The sequence below is a fragment of the Aphis gossypii genome, chromosome 1, assembly GCF_020184175.1.
Source record: "Aphis gossypii isolate Hap1 chromosome 1, ASM2018417v2, whole genome shotgun sequence".
Lineage (NCBI taxonomy): Eukaryota > Metazoa > Arthropoda > Insecta > Hemiptera > Aphididae > Aphis > Aphis gossypii.
The window spans coordinates 70,330,941-70,350,611 of NC_065530.1; the positions used below are offsets into that span (position 1 = coordinate 70,330,941).

General features: G+C 26.7%; 3 protein-coding genes across 3 annotated transcripts; 1 reads left to right on the top strand and 2 right to left on the bottom strand.

Annotated features, from left to right (window-relative positions):
* Positions 1 to 4,069: 4,069 nt before the first annotated feature.
* On the bottom strand, positions 4,070 to 15,446 carry LOC114131465 (angiogenic factor with G patch and FHA domains 1). The gene is made up of 12 exons (XM_027996688.2): positions 14,913 to 15,446; positions 14,681 to 14,800; positions 12,840 to 13,061; positions 10,452 to 10,862; positions 10,304 to 10,393; positions 10,022 to 10,241; positions 9,769 to 9,926; positions 9,396 to 9,657; positions 7,842 to 8,037; positions 7,499 to 7,598; positions 5,085 to 5,253; positions 4,070 to 4,895 (listed from the first exon to the last, which is right to left on the bottom strand). Exons 1-12 carry the CDS (start codon positions 15,066 to 15,068, stop codon positions 4,870 to 4,872), a joined length of 2,130 nt encoding a protein of 709 aa, XP_027852489.2. The 5' UTR covers positions 15,069 to 15,446; the 3' UTR covers positions 4,070 to 4,869.
* A 107-nt stretch (positions 15,447 to 15,553) lies between these two features.
* Positions 15,554 to 16,462, top strand: LOC114131468 (NADH dehydrogenase [ubiquinone] 1 alpha subcomplex subunit 8). The gene is made up of 2 exons (XM_027996690.2): positions 15,554 to 15,778; positions 15,846 to 16,462. The coding sequence occupies exons 1-2, from the start codon at positions 15,676 to 15,678 to the stop codon at positions 16,274 to 16,276; spliced, it is 534 nt and encodes a 177-aa protein (XP_027852491.1). The 5' UTR covers positions 15,554 to 15,675; the 3' UTR covers positions 16,277 to 16,462.
* On the bottom strand, positions 16,354 to 18,739 carry LOC114131466 (putative GPI-anchor transamidase). The gene is made up of 7 exons (XM_027996689.2): positions 18,573 to 18,739; positions 18,383 to 18,504; positions 18,183 to 18,318; positions 17,894 to 18,102; positions 17,710 to 17,827; positions 17,095 to 17,205; positions 16,354 to 16,749 (listed from the first exon to the last, which is right to left on the bottom strand). The coding sequence occupies exons 1-7, from the start codon at positions 18,636 to 18,638 to the stop codon at positions 16,588 to 16,590; spliced, it is 924 nt and encodes a 307-aa protein (XP_027852490.1). The 5' UTR covers positions 18,639 to 18,739; the 3' UTR covers positions 16,354 to 16,587.
* Between the last annotated feature and the right edge of the window lie 932 nt (positions 18,740 to 19,671).

Here is a 19,671-nt window from a genome sequence, read left to right on the forward strand (position 1 = left end):
TATATATATCGTGTACGTAATGTACATAGTGAGCAGCTGTATATAGGTACGTTCTCGGCGGCAATCATTATTCATGTCGTCTGCCGCCCGAATGAGCAGCCCCCGTCGTCGTCCCCGCCCGCCCGAGAAAATAATAATAAGGAATATTATGCTCTACACGCCGCGCCGCCGCCGCGACCGACGACGACGGCACATTACCTACGATAAAGCTTATTTGCGGTCATGGTATACCTCTATACCTATACGTATATTTATGTCGTTTCGTGATGTATACATTATATATAGGTACGGGTAGATCTCGCGGCTAATTCGAATCGGTCAGACAAAAAAAAAAAATTTTACCTATCAAAAATTTAAAATCGTATTCTATATAGAACACCTCAGACTTTTATTTGTTCGTGTTCTTATTGTTTACATTAGGTACCTACTTTAAATATTATACTCAGATACATACCTACGTATTAGTGTGCATGTCGAAGTTTTTAAAAAAAAGTATTCTATTTTTATGACTTACGACTAAAACATTCTATTACGTTATTTACGTGGGTACCTACTTACCGTTTACGTCTCGAAATCCAACTCCGCTAGTCGCAGAAGAAATCTGTTGGTATCAGCTGCCATCCTATTCTGCAGTAGGATTTTCTTCTCCGACTGTTACTTCTTTCATCGGCCGTTCTTGAATTTCTATGTAATGATTAAATCAAGAACATATGGTTAAAAGTAAGAATATGAAAAAATATAATTGTTAATTACTGTCAAACTGTTTGTTTGCGGAAACAGTAAGGTGCAGTTTTACACACGTCTTCTCCGATAGGCGATAATGACCTTTTATAGTCAATTTTGGCTGCAGTTTTAATGTCATGTTTGATGGCAGATTCATATTGCCCTTGAACGAATTCAATATTCATAGACAGTCGCAACGGTTAACGTCCAACCTTTTCTAGTAATGTGCATGAATGTGATTGGTAACGGTAACAGTTCCACTTTTATTCTGTTGAAATATCTTTGTTTTTTCGATTTTTCAATTGCTAATAGAGTTTCAATTTTTCGGTTGGTACCAATCATGTTGATTCTTAGTACCGGCGTGGCTGTTAGATATTCTTAACTTCTTTTCCCTCCATCAGTCATGACAACAGACAAGTAGGTAACCTTTTAATTTTAAATATCTAAGTTTTGCCAGGTGAACATTGGAAGAAAAAAAAATTAATCTGCATTTAAAATGTCTTTAGGATTGTTTTCTTCTCATAAACTCAGCATCAAGTTTGTTCATTAATGATCAGTTTTCACTTTTCACAGTAATATTAAAACATCACGGCAACTCACGTGACATACAACCTATATCGATATACAACGTATAGGTAATAGTTAATTTATTATTCCTAGTTTTTAAATAGTTTAGGTAACCTACTGTTTACCTAACTACCTATAGTCTCTATTTATAAATACTAAATATATAGTAATATAAATAAATTATAATAAGTTAAGTATTTAAAAAATAAAGGCTACCTACATCGTTTCTGACCAGAATTATTTTCATAATATAACCTACAATAATTTGTAACTGAATTAAAATTCAATATACAAATTTCTGCAGTAACATACCAACTTAATGATTTATAGCACTCTACAAAGCTACTTCCCTTTACTGTTCATGAATTGTTACCAATAATTTTTTTTTACTACTTTTATATAAGTGACTACTTATGGTACTATGTAAGTCACTCAAATATATTGAGTTCTAACTTCTAATGCACATTTTTAAATCAACATTTTAAAAATGAAACAAATTTATTAAATATTTTATAACAATAATAACATCAACTTGATCTGATGAAAACAATAAAACCTAGAAATAAATAAATAGTTAATAAAAAATGTAAACTACTCAAATAGAACACCTCGAGTGCCTAAGTAATGATTTTACTCGTATTTTTATAGACTAATATAAACTGCTAAAATGTTAAGTGTTTTTAATGGCTACAAAAAACAGTAAATACAATGATTAGGAACGGAATTTTTAGTAAAACAATTGAGGACTCTGAATTTACATTTTTCTCTCAATATCGCAGTACCTATTTAATAATTTTATCGAACGAATGGTTTAGATAAGTAGCGAAAATTAACTTTGAAATTCGTATAAAAGTTGTATGACCTTGTAGAGTAGGTACCTAACCTATTTTGTCCTTATAATCGTTTTCTGATCTACAAATGTTAAGTCATGGCTCGTGAAGAAATTGAAGATGCATTTTTAGAATTAGATAATGAGGTACACTAAAGGCGTAGAACAAAGTAAAAAAAAAATTAAGTACCGAAAAAAGTTCAAAATAATAATTATTTAAAATAGATATACTTGGTACAAAATTCAGTTAATTTATTAAAAGATTTAGAGTCTGGACTAAACCACTAAAGTGTTGGCTAACGTTATCCAGGAATTAATATAAGGTAATTTATTAGATACAACTTATTATTTATTAACGTCATATTTCTATAAAATTCCAAATATTATATGTATATAGTTAATGAATATGATTTTTAAAACTTTTATCACACATTTTATTTATATTTTATGATAAGTTATAAACAATATAATATGTACTTATATTATTAAAAAAAAAAAAGGTACTTATATTATTATGATTTTTTATTACACTTGAGATTAGGTTTCAGTTAAAAAAAACTTTAAAATGCAGCATTGTTGAGTTCTTTTTGAATTTTAAGTTTTCTGTTCTCAATTATTTGGCCGAAAAAATATAGGTACTTAACATTGTTAGTCATTCGATATCCTTAAAAATATCTATTAATAACTTGTGGTTCTCAAAGCATTTTTAAGATGATCTACTATACAATAGAAAAAATAAATAAATACCTATTGTAATATTATAATATGACTACCATTTTTTTTTATATAGACCATAACCTATATTTATTATCATTAACTATAAAATAAGATTTAGGTACATATTATAACTTTAATAATCTACCTATTCTACCTATATTTATTGTATTAAGGATTTAATTAACTATCTGTAAAGTAGATATAACATAAATAACAAACAAAAATTAACTACTGTCTACTTACCTAAATTCCTTATTTAACAAAATAAAATTTACTTATCCATCGCAATCGCCTATTCATCTTAAGGGCATACATGATCTTTGTAATACTTAGTAAATATTACCTACCTTGCTGCATGCATATTAGCAAACCTTGTCATTTACCTACACATCCGACGAAATACATCACATCTAATAGCGTAGGTACGCAGAATTCATTTATGTGGTGAAGGGGGGGGAGGCACCATTTATGATATATCCATAAAATTTTTTTTTAATGTAATATTACCGATAGGTATTAAATGTAATATTCCGTAAAATAAAGCATTATGCGTGTTTTACTTATGAGGTGCGGTAAACCCCTATCCCCTCCCTGTCGGTGTGCTACTGAATACTGATACACCTAACTGAGGAACACCATAGCCTGGTAAAATTCCAAGGAACCCCATATATTAATTAATATTGATTATTGTTATAGAGGATTGATAAAAACAATTTAACATAAATTTATAATTGTAATCATAGACACTATGACCAAATAGTTAATTAAAAAAATTATTCATATTATTGAATACCTCTTCTTAATGTGTACTATATAACATACAGTAAATATTGAATTTTTTAATTTAGCCAATCGGTCAAAAAGTGAATTGGCCAAAAAGTAAATAATATGATTTGGAGAAAAAACAGAATCCAACCAAGATCTGTTCGAAAACAGAGGGTATAATTTGGTCGACAAAAGGAAAGAACGATTTTGGTTGAAAAATGTTGTGTCCCTCTACAAAAGTAATGTAGGGTTTTAATAATACAATTCTTACTGCTTTAGTGCTGTTACATAAGGTTAGGATCATATTTTTTTAATTCTCTAATTATTTAGAGGTAGAATGGAATGGTCAGGGTTTGCATATTTTATGATTTGTAATTTGATTCACATATTGTGTGTGCAATTTGCTCAATCACAATGAATACACAAATCTAATACATATTAATTAATAAAATAAAAATACATTTCTAATACAATAATTTGTTTAAATATATTCTTTCAAATATATATTATTCATTTGTTACACTTCATTTTACATCAAAAATCAATATACTAGTGTTTATAAAAGTAAATATTATATTTTCTAATAGGTACTCTTCTTACAGCAAAATAAAAACTGAATAATATTTTTACAATAAAAAAATAAAGTATATTTTTCTCATAAAATATTTGTAACAGCCAATCTATAAAGTTCCATATGAGTTTTTCTCAGTATTTTTCTTCAATGAAATTTAAATTAAGTAAATATTTAAAAATAAAATTCTAGTCGTTACAATAAAAATGCAGTAATTCTTTTTTATATTTCAATTTAATTTACAGAATTTAAAATTTAAATTGTTTTCAGAATACTGTAAAAATAATCAAAATGAATTTTTAAATGAATATGAAAGTAAAAAAAACATATAGAGTAAAGTAGCAATTATTATTTATCATTTCTGGTAAACTATATTTAAATTTTAAAAAAATACATCATGAGTGTTAATTTTTTAATAATCTAAGAACTTTATTAATAAATTATATTATAATTTAATATTGGTAAAATATATTAAAATATATATTATTGCTTACATTTATCTTTTAATGGACAATAAAAATTCATATTCATTTTACGTATTTCAATAATATGGTTGGAACTTGGAATATTAAATAAAAACTGTACATCATAAAGCCAATTTTATCTCCTAACAACATAAAATAAAAACTTTATTGTTGAAATAATACTTCTTTTCATACTTCTATTCATTGGCCATCTAATTCATAAAATATAATTATTATTTTTCTTCTTCTGATGTTTCATCTGTAAATAAATTGCAAAATAAGAACAATCACAGAAAATTTATAAATAATTTTTAATTTAAAAGATTAAGAAAATATGAAAAACAACAACCTTTAAAGTTATATATAATATTATACCTATATAATTAAAATCTTACAATACATAATATATACATTTAAATAAAGTTTTAATATTTACAAGCTACATTACCTTCAGTAAAATGTATACGATTCGTTTTTATTGGCATATTAGTTTTATTACCAAAATTAAAACGTATTTTTGATTGTTTGATTAAAATATTTGTCTTGGGTTGTTCAGGTTGACTAAAATTCGTTGAAAACCCAAGTCCCATCTTTTCATCTCTGACATCCATTGAAATCTAAAAAATAAATATATTTATGTTATTATATTATATTATAGTGTATAAAAATTGCAATTTATATGTTACCGTCAGGACAAACTACTAATAGGTATTAAGTTATAAAGCTTTCCATATTAAATAAAGTTAATATTGAAACAAATAAGTATGCTATAAGTAATATAAAAATAGAAAAAAATATTTATATAAATTTAATATTTATTATTTTGTTTTTAATTTTAAAACTTATTTTATGATTAATTATACATAAAGATAAATAATATTTTAAGAAGTTCAAACTTTAAGGTAACCATAAAACTCATGGTATAGAGTTTAGTCAGTCAAATAAATAAACAGGTCATTAATACTAGTTATTATAATAAAGAAGTTTACTAAGAAACTGGGAATGGATTAAAGGTTTTACGCATAAATGTTTGCTTAAGTAACGAATCAATGTATTCAATACATAATTAATTGCAATTAATGTAATGGAAATGAATATTTTATATGAGAAACAATTCTGCAAGTTTAGACCATAAACCACATTCAAGAAAGATTTATCATCTTAAATAGTATTAACAGTTTCTAGATTTAGAATTTTCATTACTGTTGTCTTTAATAAGTATTAATACAATGTATTATACAACTATGCAAATTTATATTTTACCAATATTATGCTAGCGTATAATATATGTAATCATAAAATATTAAAATCAGTCATTGTTAAAATATTTTGCACAATTTTCTCAAGAAAGTATACAAATAAAGAATACTCTATTCAGTTTAAGAGTACACCGGGCTGCAAACAAAAATCCATTGTGTTATGTCTCCCACTACCGATTATCAATCGGAGTGTTAGCTCATCGATCATCCTCACCACTGCTACCACCAAACCACAGTACAACAACACATGGTTGGTAATGATTGCTACCAAATGATCAATCAAGGGCATTAGGCAACGTATAGCAGTCAGTAGCATATGTGCAAACCATTGTACTCTTAAACTTAACAGATTATAGTAATTATAAATAATAAATAATCAAAGCAGTCATAGATGAAAGGATTTATGATATTATTAAGATTTACTAGAAATCACGGTAGATTATACTCTAAAATCTACTGTGCTAGACATCATAGGCGTAAACTGTGGGTACAAGAGGAGGCATCTACCCCCATGATATTTTGTAAAATTCATTTATTAGGTATATTTAAATACAGGGTGTTTCATAAAGAACACAGTTTTTAATTTCGCTATAAATCAATTTTATTTTATAAGAAATATATTATTAATGGTACATATTATTTCACTATGACTTGAGGTTTAAGTGTGAAATACAATATTGTGCATATGACCAGGGGGGCCTCTCTAATCGCCCGACATGCAATAACTCTTTTATCACTCTACCTGCCCAAAAGCCACTCCAAACGGTTATTCCCTGTGGATGCATTTGTTTTTCCATGCTTACCCTTGGGTTTTCATTTCCCCAAATTTGACAATTTTGTTTATTGACATATCCACTAAACTAGAAATGTGTCTCATCACTATCTTAGATGATTTTTTTTCACAAAATCAACAGGACATTAATTCGTTAAAACCCAATTAACGAATTAAATTATACACCGCTCCATGACGACAAATAAACAAAATTACTATCAATAAAAACCTCAATAATCATAAATGACAGAAATTATAAGAATAGTGCCACCGACCTAACAACAAAAAATTACCCAGCATTTTGAAAACTGCATTCTTTATGAAATACCCTATATCTTTAAGTATACAGTATATCGACATAAAAATAATAATGTTTGTCCCCCCCCCCCCATAAAAATTATCTAAGTTACACCCATGCTAAACATTAATAAGTAACTAATGTTTTGAAAACAATTTAAAATCAGTTTTTTTATCCATTATCATTTAGTTTTTGTAACTATGATGAAATGTTAACACTTTTATATTAAAATATTATTATATTTTTTTGAAAAATAATCAATGACTTATAAACAGAAAATAAAGGTACTTATAAATAGTGAAAAATAAACTAATTATTGTATGCATTAATAAATTTATAAAATTGATAATAAATAAGCATCAATGTTGATAAATTGTAATTATTCAACAATAGTTAAAAGAATCAGAATTATTTATAATACCTAGAAATAATTTATAATGAATAAATTATTATAATAGTCAGTAACATATTATATACTTAAATGAATGTTTAAATAAAAAATATATATGTGTAATTTATATTATAATACTTACAGGTTCTTTTATTCCAGAATTACTAGATCCCAAAGACTTTCCAGGTGTCCAACCCATATTTTCTAATAATTTGAAACCTTTGTTCTTTGTAGGAATCGGCCTAAAATAAATTAAATAATTTTTATTTAAATGTTAATTAAACTATGAAGAATTTTGTAAAGATTTATAATTAAAAATTTATTATATACGTTAAAAAATACTTTTTCATGTTCAAATTCAATTTTTTGTAAATAATTTTATAATTCAATTTATCAATATTAAACATGAAAATCATTTAAAAATTTTCTGAAAATATTTACAACAAAATAACCAGATTAAATGTTAACTAATTATGAAAACTTACTGTGTTACACATGCAACTTCAGTTTTCTCATTTGCATTTTGAGATCCAACAGTTTTTCTCCTTTTATCAGCTCTATCTTTATATCCTTTTGGCAATACAGCATCTGGTGGTTCACAGCCAAGCAATCCATATTTTTCTTTTAAACTTTTTAATTCATCATCAAATTTACGTTTTTGAGGTACAACATTTTTAACACCTTAAAAAATATTTGAGTTGTTAACATTAACTTTCATAATACTTACACTCATATATTTAATTTCACAATCCCTAACTTAAAATAAATATATTAACTTGTAAAGGGGACATCATACCCTCGTATGTGTTCTCTCCATCTTATAAACCAGGGGTGGCCAGCGAGAAGAGATTCGTAAGCCATCAAATATATTAATAAATATGGAAGAGCCAAACATAAAAAAAAAGGTCATATTATATAATACATAAATTCATATAAAAAATTTTTTTTATAAAAATGTTACAATAAAATGTGAGCCATAAGTCTTTGACACGAGCCGCGGTTTGGCCACCCCTGTTATAAACGCACAACATAGGTAGTAAATTTTCATTTACCAGTTTCAATAGTGTGCTTTTAGTTTTAGTATTAGAGTGATCTATTATCAAATTTTTAGATTAATTCTAATAACTGTCTTCTCTCATTGAATTTAAATATCGTAAAAAATTAATGAGAGAACACAGATAATAATTTTACCTAGTCTGATAAAAGGTTAATTCACTTTAATATCAAAACTAAAAGCACACTATTGAAACTAGTGAACGAAAATTTACTATATTGTAAGTGTGTAAGATGGAGACAACATTATGCTAGGTACTACATCTTCTTAACCATCTCTAGCTGGCGGTCATTTGCAATTTTCAAATTTTACACATATGTAACTGCCTACGCCCATAGTTGATCATAACTACCATGACCACCAATGACAGTAAATTAATTTAGATTTATATTATTATCTTTTCCATAACAATACAATAATGTCTCCCTCGACAAAAAAAAGTGCTGTGGCATAGCAGGGAACAACATAAATTTTTTTGATGTAGTATAAAAAATAAAAATTAATTAATTTTTTTTTTTATGTTCTTCAATGTTTTTTGAAATACATAATATTATAATATAATATACAAATTTGGAAAGACACTGAAAAATAATGCCAGAAGTATAACAAAAATCTATTGTATAACTGCCTAATCTATGATCGCTATAACTATACATTTAATATTTAAATATTTTTTTTAATTTTGCAGAATTAAATTGACAATATTATACAATTTTATTTATAGAATATTAATTAAATATAAATCTAATTCTCAAAAAAGGCAAGTCAATTGGTTTTATACTGATAAAATATCCCAGTTTACTAGATGTCAGAAAAAATAATTCTGGTCTAAATAATAAAAAAACTCCCCTATTTACTAGTTACAACATACAATAGTTAATTATTTTCACATATACTCAAGTTATTTGTTCCATAAAAATAATCAATTTGCTATTATATATTGTCATTTATCAATAATATAAAATTAAATAACATTTATACATACTTTCTTCTGGCGGAGGAGCTTGTATACCAGGTTCACACAAATTACACGTTTCCATGCCATCATGAATATGACACAATAATTTTGTGTCACCTACAGTAAGTTCACTACCATGTACTAAATGACGAGGTTCACTTGAAGACTTGTGCTTTGGAAGTTTTTTACCATCCAAAAATGTGCCATTTGTACTACCTTTGTCTTTAACAATATAATGACCTCTACCAACTTTGTTTACATTACCAATAAATGATATTTCAGAATGTAACTAAAATCAAAAAAAAAAGAAATGCTTAACTCATTAATAATTATAAATTAAATTTTTAATTTCAATATTATTATTTATTTATTAGGTGAAAATAATATTTTGATTATTAACCTTGCTAACATTATCATCAGGTATTACTACATCTCTGTTTGTCGAACGTCCTATTGTTCCACCAGGACATGTAATTAAAAATAGCTTACCAACCAATGAATTACATGCTTTGGATTCAGTTATTATAATACGTATACATGGAGGCCATCCAACAACCTCTATAATCAAACAAAACAAAAATTTCAAATTTTATATAGACTAAAAATATTTTCAATATTTTCCATTCAGTTAAATTCAAAACTAAAATATTTACTTGATTTAATCAATTTAGTTTGTGTATCAGAAAGGTGTGCTTTAACTTCTTTGTATGATTTCCAATTTGAATTTTTATCATCTCTCTTATTTTGACATAAGTATTGTTCAATTCGATCCCAAACTAGATTATCATATTGAATAATTTCTGATTCCATTGCAGTTAGTTGATGCTTGACTGTGTACCAATTTCTTATTTGTGCATATTGTTTTGCTTTACTCTGCAAATTACGTAAGTTAGTTGTTTTGCCAATTTTTCAAATGGCTTACCAGTATGGTTTACCCCATCAGGTGTTAATTTGTGAACTATATTCTTAGGTGCTGGCAATAGCTTTGTATATTGCAATAAATTCAAATAACGCTTGTCTAAAATCTAAAACATAACAAGAAACATGACTTTTAAATAATTTGTGACATAAATAAATAATTACTTCACAAGTAGAAGGTGGACAAGGACAATCTTCAGGCTTAACTTCTTCCTTTTCATCTTTAATTGCTTTGTTTTCAACATTTAATTCTTCTTTTACTTCTTGACATTCATTAGGTCTTTTTTCAATAGTTTTTATAATGGTATTTTTAATTTCTTTCTCATTTGCTTCAGTATCTTCTTCTGTGTCTTCTTTAATAATTAAATTAGCACTATCATCGGAATTTTCTGAATCACTGACCTCACTAATACTTCCAGGTATGTCTTGATTATGTTTTTGTTTCTCTACATTAGGCACATTAGAAGGTAATTGAACTGTATCTGAGTGAATTTGGGAATGTAGTCTATATTTTTGTGCAATTACATCAAAGTAATAATAACATCCTTGATTTCCATCATAAAATAATCCATTATCCTATAATTAAAAAATATTCATATAAGACTCAAATATTATACTCGGGTGTTGTTTTTATTTTTAAATTTATTATTTACAAACTATAGATTTATTTCATGTGCTAGTAAGATTATTCCATCTGAATTAAATATTCAATGTGTGTATGTACATGACAATGTCTATTTCACATACATGAATAGGAATGTTTGTTCAATTTTGTTGAATTCAGTAATTAGGTATTGTCTTTAATATGGATTTAACATATATAAATAAATACAATTTCAATTAAATGTTCATAAAAAATTACAATAAATCTCTCAACAATAACATGATAAGACAACCCTATTTATTGTTTAATGTGCTGACCGCCAGTGTTCATACAATAGGTTTTTGATATAAGTCAGGCATATTTTTCAATGTCTTCCAAATTTGTACATAGTATGTGTTTAAAAATAAAACGTATTAAACCAAAAAAATTGTAATGATTCCCGTTACGCCACGGTTCTTATTTTAGTGCATTATTGTAGGGTTATTCATTTATGGCAGTCAAAAATGTATAAAATTTGAGAATTATAGATGATTGTAGTCATATGATGTTTAACGTGTTAAAGAGATGTTCTCTTAAAAATTAATAACTTTTGTTAGTAGGGTTTTATCATTAGATGGCCTTTTTTGCAGAATGGAAATTCTATCATTTTTAATTCAATTTGTCTTATATGTATTATCATTACTTTGTATACCTATTAGGGATGGACAACTTTAAGTTACTAGAGGGCCAATTTTTAGAAAATTAAAATCTAGCGAGCCAGAGCACAAAAAGCAAAAAAAAAAGGGGGACATTCAAAATTGAAAATATACATTTTAATAGGCATTTATTTTGTTAATAATAAATAAATAGTCATTATTCCATGAGGTGTTAAAATTTCTATTTTCATCATCAATTTTACGCTTTTTTGCGAACATTCTTAAGCACTACAAAAACACGAAAATAATAAATTCAATAACAGCACGATACGAATGTACTAACAGCTATGGTTAAAAGCTATACGCATACCTACATCTGTGTATACACTATATTATGACATTATGACATTTAACAATGTTCAATACCAGATAACAATTATTATATCAATAAGATAGACTATACATATTATATAATATAGATTATAGACGATAAACTTTAAAATTGTATGATGTTATTTAGAAATGTAGGACGGGCCATATTAAAAAAGCTCGTGGGCCGCCAGTTGCCTACCCTTACTCTATATTAATGTTTTATCGAGTGTTTTGTATATTTATACTTTCATCAAATTTTCTTATTTTGCTTTGGCATTGATTTTAAGAATTTAATTAAAATAAATATTTGAAACTGATTATTTAACCAAATTAAAGTTACTTTTATTCTATCTAATTTTAAAATTTTAACTTAACTGACTTGGAATTTTTTAAATAAAATTTAAATATTATATTTCTTTATTAGTTAAAGTTTAATCTATTCAAACTTTTAAGTAGATATGAGATAACTATCATTATTAAATGCAATTTGTTTGTCTAAGTCAGAGACTTGTTACTAATATGATGTGCTTCATGCAAATAAAAATAGCTCCATATCAGTAGCGTATTTTCAAAAATTTTCTGGGGGGGGTCCACAGTTTATACATATTCAGCAATTTATATAAACTATGATAACTATATACCTATTGCCTTTATCACATATTATATTTAGCTGTAACTTGGAAATCGTCATCACTCATCAGAATACACACAATACCAATTTCTATGCTTATTAATGAACTATACTGCAGGAATATGTATCGTTTTTTTCCTTTGGGGAGGGGTCCAGTACCCCTGCACCACCCCTGTAAATACGCCACTTGCTCCATATAATAATATTAATAATAACTACCTATACAATATTAATTATAAATATTCTATAGTTATTCAAAATATTAAAATAAGTATAAAACATTGATACCTAATAAAATTAATTAAACTTACTAAATTATAATAATAGCCAGTCACTTGATCATAATACATTCCAGTTGTTTCTTCTAATATAAAACGGCTTTTCCCCAAACTATACTGATTGACTTGTTTTAAATCTTTAGATTTTTCTTCATCTTCACTACATTCTCCTTCTTCTTTAGTTTCACATTCTTCTGTTCCTAGATTATCAACTTCTCCATTTTCAGATTTTTTATCATTTTCCAACTTTTCAATCTATAATAATAAGAACAATAAATTAATTAAGTTTTCTATAATAAATAAAAACAATTAATCCAAGGTAAGGAATTTTTTTTACATACATTAACCACCTTACTTCACTTAATGTAAAAGTTACAGTATATTTCCTTATAAATATAATTCAAAATAAACGTTAAACAAGATATTTTTATACAATAAAGTTTTTAAGGAAATATTCTTATATCATTTTTTTTGCATATATAAATTATTAATTTTGCTTTTATTTTATAGTAATTAATAATTAACAAAATGTAAACTAAATCTTTTTTAATTTGTAAAAAATAAAAATAATTGAACTATTATCTATGTTATTATGTTAAACCCAAACTACTACAATCACTATTCAGTCTTCTATATTATTTTTAATAATTGTTGATTCAATAATACCATTTTTAAGAATTGTTATGGTCGAAGAGTATTGAACAAAACTTAATCTAAAAGTACCTACATTAATACAATGGTTACCAAAATATATAACCAATTGTTATTTATATATTTTATTAACTTTTTCAATTACAGTAGATGCTTGATAATCCAATCATGCAATAATTCTTTATGTCCAGTAATCTGGCTATATTATATTTTTACTATTTTTACTTAAACAACTATAATAAAAAAATATAAAAAGAATCATTTCAAGCAAAAAACAAATTGATAGGATTTGGTTAGAACTGTAGTATTACAAAATTAATTCTACACAGTAATAAACTATACTCTGTCCAGTGAGAGAACTAGCCATGGACCGACCAAAATCAGTTTCTCCGAGCATTCCTAAACTTCACCCTACCATAGGGAAACTGGTTTTAATAGCAAGGATGTGCAGAATAGGCGCATTTTCTCGGTGGACAGACTATAGTATCATTTATGTTATAGTAAAATAAATTAAGATTTTTCAATAAATAAAAATATGTTTTTATATGAACTTTCATTAAACCAGCAGTCCTTTAGTCTGCCAAACTACTAAAATTTGTATTTTTAAACATGTTGAACATATATGTATATTTATTTTATTACCTTTTGGTTAGTTTATATTGTTTAAATAATATAAATATTTCCGAATTCCATCATTATGTGAGGAATATTCACTAACATCTAAATAATATTATGTATTTTCATTTTTCATACAAAATAAAATGTAGTAGGAATACTCAGTTGTTGTGAAAAAAAACTTCAATAATCCTTACTCCGATCTTAATTGCAGTCTTAGTAAAAATATGTACCTTAGAAGAAAAATAAAAATTCTGTCTCTGTTTAAAAGATATGGTTTGAAAAAAATTGGAAATATATAATCACATACAATTAGCTTTTAAATATAAAATTACAGAAAAAAATGTAGGTGACATAAGACCAAAATGCTTTTTTAAATCATAATAGGAAAATAGTTAATAACTAATATTAGCTATAATGATCAAGTAATAAATAAATAAATAATAAATAATCCTATTAATCTCAATAAATATTCTATAGTCGAGCCAATTAGCCAATAAGTACAATTATACAAACCAATATCTAGTTGCTTTAGATATATAATAATCCTAAACTTATTTAATTAATTTTCTTACACATTAAAGAACTAAATGTTTTAATATACTTACATTATCAACTACATCATCAGCATGTTTATCTGATTGATTTTTAACTACTAGTTTATCTTTTTTTAAGTTTTTAACTATTTCAGAGTTTGGGTCAAAGCCTTCAGTTTTAATATTCGATTTCTGTATAAAAAAAAAATAAAAATAAAATTAGAATATTGAATTATCTTTAGCTTCTAGCTATCTCTAATAGCTTTAGAAAAGTTCATGATAAATAACATCAACTTAATATTACCTTGAAATCGGTCGAACTATTGTTTTTTATATTCTTTAACTTGGATAGCAACTTTTGTTGCCGTTCTAGCATTCGCACGGCATTCTTTAAATACTCATACACTTCTGGATATTCATGTTCAAGAATATCCTTAAAAGGGACTTCTACATCTTCCATCGCAATTTGGGTGGTACCTACGCCGGTATGGCGTTATACGGACCAGAGTGAACAAGTGATGATCTACTTTTACGATTTACATATCATATCGACTCTCAGCAACGGCAATTTTTAAACTAAGTAAATGTGAAATAAAAATAAAATGGTTTTTAAAAATATCGTTTTAAAAACGTGTATTTGCCGAAGTTGATAAAAAAAAAATTAGCGCTTAGAATGTTTACTTTACATAATCAAAGAGCAATAAGCAATGAGCATACTGGTCACTGAGCACAAGACTACGGAAAACAGAAGCGAATAAAAAAATTGTTTCAAGTACAGACCAAAGCGGCGCGGAGAAAATGCTTATCCTCTTTGACAACACTGACATCCGGTTTTAATATAATATTATCAGCAATTATTCCATAATCACTGTGGTTTGAAACTGAATAACAGCTGACGAACAACGTTTGGATCTCCTATTGAGATTGTCCGATCACATTCAAAGGTATTTGATAAGAATAATATAATAATTATTAATTAATATTTTGAATTTTCTATGGGTTTTACTTTTTTCTCGTAAGTTTATTTCAATAATTTGTACTTGCATTGTTAAATAATATTCGGAAATATGGTTGTAACAAAGGACACCGAGTTGCCGACGTTCGAAGAACTGACGGTGGAGGAAGTACCCATCAGCACACCAGGTCTCCGTGCCGCTGCTCATCATTTTGGTAATTTTTTTTTACTATTATCATTAAGCTGAATAACTTTAATTTATATGTATATTATAATGTTTAGGAAAATATTGTCTGGATGTAAATGATGAATTTATGATGTGCAAGCAAGAAACTAAGGATCCACGTAAATGCATAAATGAGGGCAAGGCGGTCACTAGCTGTGCACTTGAATTCTTTAGGAAACTGAAAGGCAATTGTTTTGATGAATTTCAAATTTATAGCAACTGCATCGACAAATCTAGTAATCGCATGGATTTTGAACCTTGTCGTAAGACACAAGCGGTGTATGACAAGTGTGTGTTTGAAAAAATGGGTATAGAGCGACCCGAGCATGGCTTTTTTTGTAAAGCTCGTGTGTACACTGGAAATCGTCCTAAACCTCCAGTTGAGGAACCACAAGTGTTTAATGATTTGCCTATTGGACTCAAAGACTTTAAAGAAGAAGAACGACCACCCGCAAAATATGGACAACGTAATTGGTTTATCAAGTAATTCTGTATGTTTAAAGGTTACAGTTTATTGCTATTTCTTATTAGTGTTGGTTTTTTTTTAAAAAAAAAAAACAGTAATTATTATGAGATCAGAAATTGTATTTTCATTTAATTTTTTTGCTGTAGACAATTGAAAGTATAAATATTTTATAATGAAAAAATAATAAATAAAGTATGTATAACATGATGTAGCAATATATAAAATATTATGAAATAACCTGTTCACAAATATTAAATAAAACTCTTGAAATTATGTACAAGTTTAATACAAATATCTATGATTTTACATAGAACATTATTTACAAATATCTTCTATAATGGTGTATTTGAAATATCTAAAAAGTCAAATGTTAATTCCACTGGTCTGACAGATCCAAAAAAGTCTGTAATTGGAACTTTGGCTAGGTCTCTGTGAAATAAGTCAATTCGTACTCCAACAGTCGAAATACAATCTTGTTTAGGACAAACACCCAACTGGAAAATTAAATAGATTATAGTTATTACGTATTACTATGTCATCAAAATATCAAGTATAAGTATTTAAAGTGAATATGATAGATTTAAACATGAGAGTTTAAATTTGTATTTTCTATTTAAATTAATTTATAAATAATAACAAAAATTATTTACTACAAACATAAGAAAATAAATCATCTACTATTACTAATCAATGATAAAAATATGTCTCAGTTTAGACATATACATTTGATAAAAGAATATAAAGAAATATTAATTTATATGCTGTAAGAAACACTAAAAACTGTAAATTAAGTGTTATAAATAATTTAGTATAATAGACTGTGTAAAATAAAAACTTACAAAACTCTTCATGCTAATACGACTCTTCAGTTTAACATTCTCTAAAAATTTCAATGCATAAAATGTATAACGATCAATAATATACACTCCAATTGCTGGATCTACGTGATGCTAAAATATAAAATATGGAATAAGTTTTTTAAATGGTTAAAAATGATTATACAGAGAGAACACCACTTATAAGACTCATCTTGGGGCCAGCACATTTGGTAGTAACCTAACCAAATGAATCTTAAAGGGAAGAAGATAAAAAACCTTAAAAATTACAATAGCTGTGCCAGGTAATCAAAAGTATATTTATACCTCACACTAGAATAATGATAATTGTGATAAATGTGAAATGCAATAAAATTCGTTGAACATACACACATTGTAAAGCATGAATCAAAATCAATAATAATCAACAAAAAAAAATATATATAACTTTTCAAAACTAATTTATTTCTAAATTTTAACCAAAAATGTTTATTTTCCACCATTTTTTTTTATGAAATCTGAGTTTTTAAATCTATTAAGCAACTGAACCTTATATCTGTGAGTTTGATAAGTAGTGTCCACTGTATTATAATCATTTTGGATTATTCTGTAATAAAATGTTATGCTTAAATCTCTTACCGAAAGGGAATCTTCACCAACTAAACTACTAGCCATTGCAAGAATATTTGGCGAATAAAACTTTTCATACATCGATGAAGCTTGACAAGTATCAATCATAAAAAATATTTCATGGTATCTAAGAATAAATAACACACTTTATTATGATATTTAATTATAATATACATTGCAATTTTTTAATTACCTTCTTTTCTGCCACATCTGTTCAAGAGCATCAGCTAACTCTTGGCTGGTAACTTCTTCAGAATCTTGAAACTTAAGAAATCCATCACCACCATGGCCAGTAAGGTATATCAAGATGTTACTACCTTCATCAGTAAGCAACTGTTTTGAACGAGGCGTATCAGGAGGTAACCGACCTGTCAATAAACGTACAAAGTTTTCTACTGTTACCTAAAAATAAGGTTAAATTTAAAAAAGTTAAAATTAATAACTAAAAAAATTAATAGAATTAAAAGTGGAAATAACCTTACTTCGTAACCTCTAAAATCCACTTCAACATCATCCCCATAGACGTTGAGCTGTTGATCAGCATTATTGAAAACAGTCGCAGGACTGGGATTACGAGGGTTACATGCCATATCATCAGCAACCATTAATATTATCTGACTGTAAATGCATAAATTAATGGAATAGAAATTAAATTTTAATTTGTGATGAACACATTTCATACCTATCTGGTATACCAAGACGTTTGACACTTCTGTAAATGGACAGAACATTTGCTACATGTCTATAATTGAACCAAAACCTAGATGTATCGACAAGAACTGCCCAATTATTCGAATGATTTGCCTATAAAAAAATTTGGGTGTGACTTTTCATACATAGTCGTTTATTTTTTTTTTATTTAACGTACTTACCAGACACACATGTATGTTCAAGAAATTCGCACAGGTGAGGAACGATAATAAAAAATATGATTTCATATTGTGGATGAAATTTAAAAAATAATAGTAGGTAAATTACAAATAATTTGTTTACTTAAGTAGTCTGTTAAATCCTTATTTACCATTTTGCATAATATTGTTAATATTATCACGTTATCTCTTATCTATGCCGATTGACGGTTATCTGATAACCGTTACTTGTATTCACGATTTAAGATTTAAGGTACGTCTTAAGACGTCGTGCTTGTATTCACCACGGAAACTCGGGAAACTTAGTAGTACTAACTTAGTAGTTAGTACTTAAGTAACTTACCTTAATAAGTTTCACTTAATCTGTATATTCACTGAGATAGATAAGGTATAAAACGGTTTTTGTTGTCTTCATTTTAATTTAAAAACCGGGTAAGTTGGTACCGCTCTGCTTTACATTAGGTGCCGTGTGGATCACTATTATATATTATTATTTATTATAATTTTTATAAAGTGTTAAATTTGAATACAATAATAGGTATCATCGTATATGAAAAACAATTCTGAACGGAGATAATTTGTCAGCCAAGGATATAATATTTTAATTAAAATTGGATGGTGAAAAAGATGGTTTATGTTTTTAATTATGATTAAATAAAACTGGGATAATTGTTACCTAGTTGAAAAGCTCAATTTGTAAGTAATCGTAAGTTATAATTTATAAGTCCCTAGGTGTTAAGTTAACTGGACTATATATATATATATAGATATAGATAATTGAAGTCATTAAATTCTAATGTGCATAAATGCGAGTACCTAAGTATAAATATAAATAATCCCAAACTAGATCTATTAATAATTAAATTGTAAATCTGTAATTCAGTAAAATTAAGTGTTTTTCTCATATTTTCTTTTATATTTAAAATTATTTTAAAAGTTTAGATTTTTTGAATAATTTCATAAAACCTGTAACCGTTTTTTATCGGTAACCGGTTGACATGGCCAATTTTGGGTCTGTTCCCCATTTACTGGTTTTTAGTTTCAATTTTAATTAGCAATTACTGGTAACCGCCAAATTCAATTAAAGCAAACGAGTACTGGT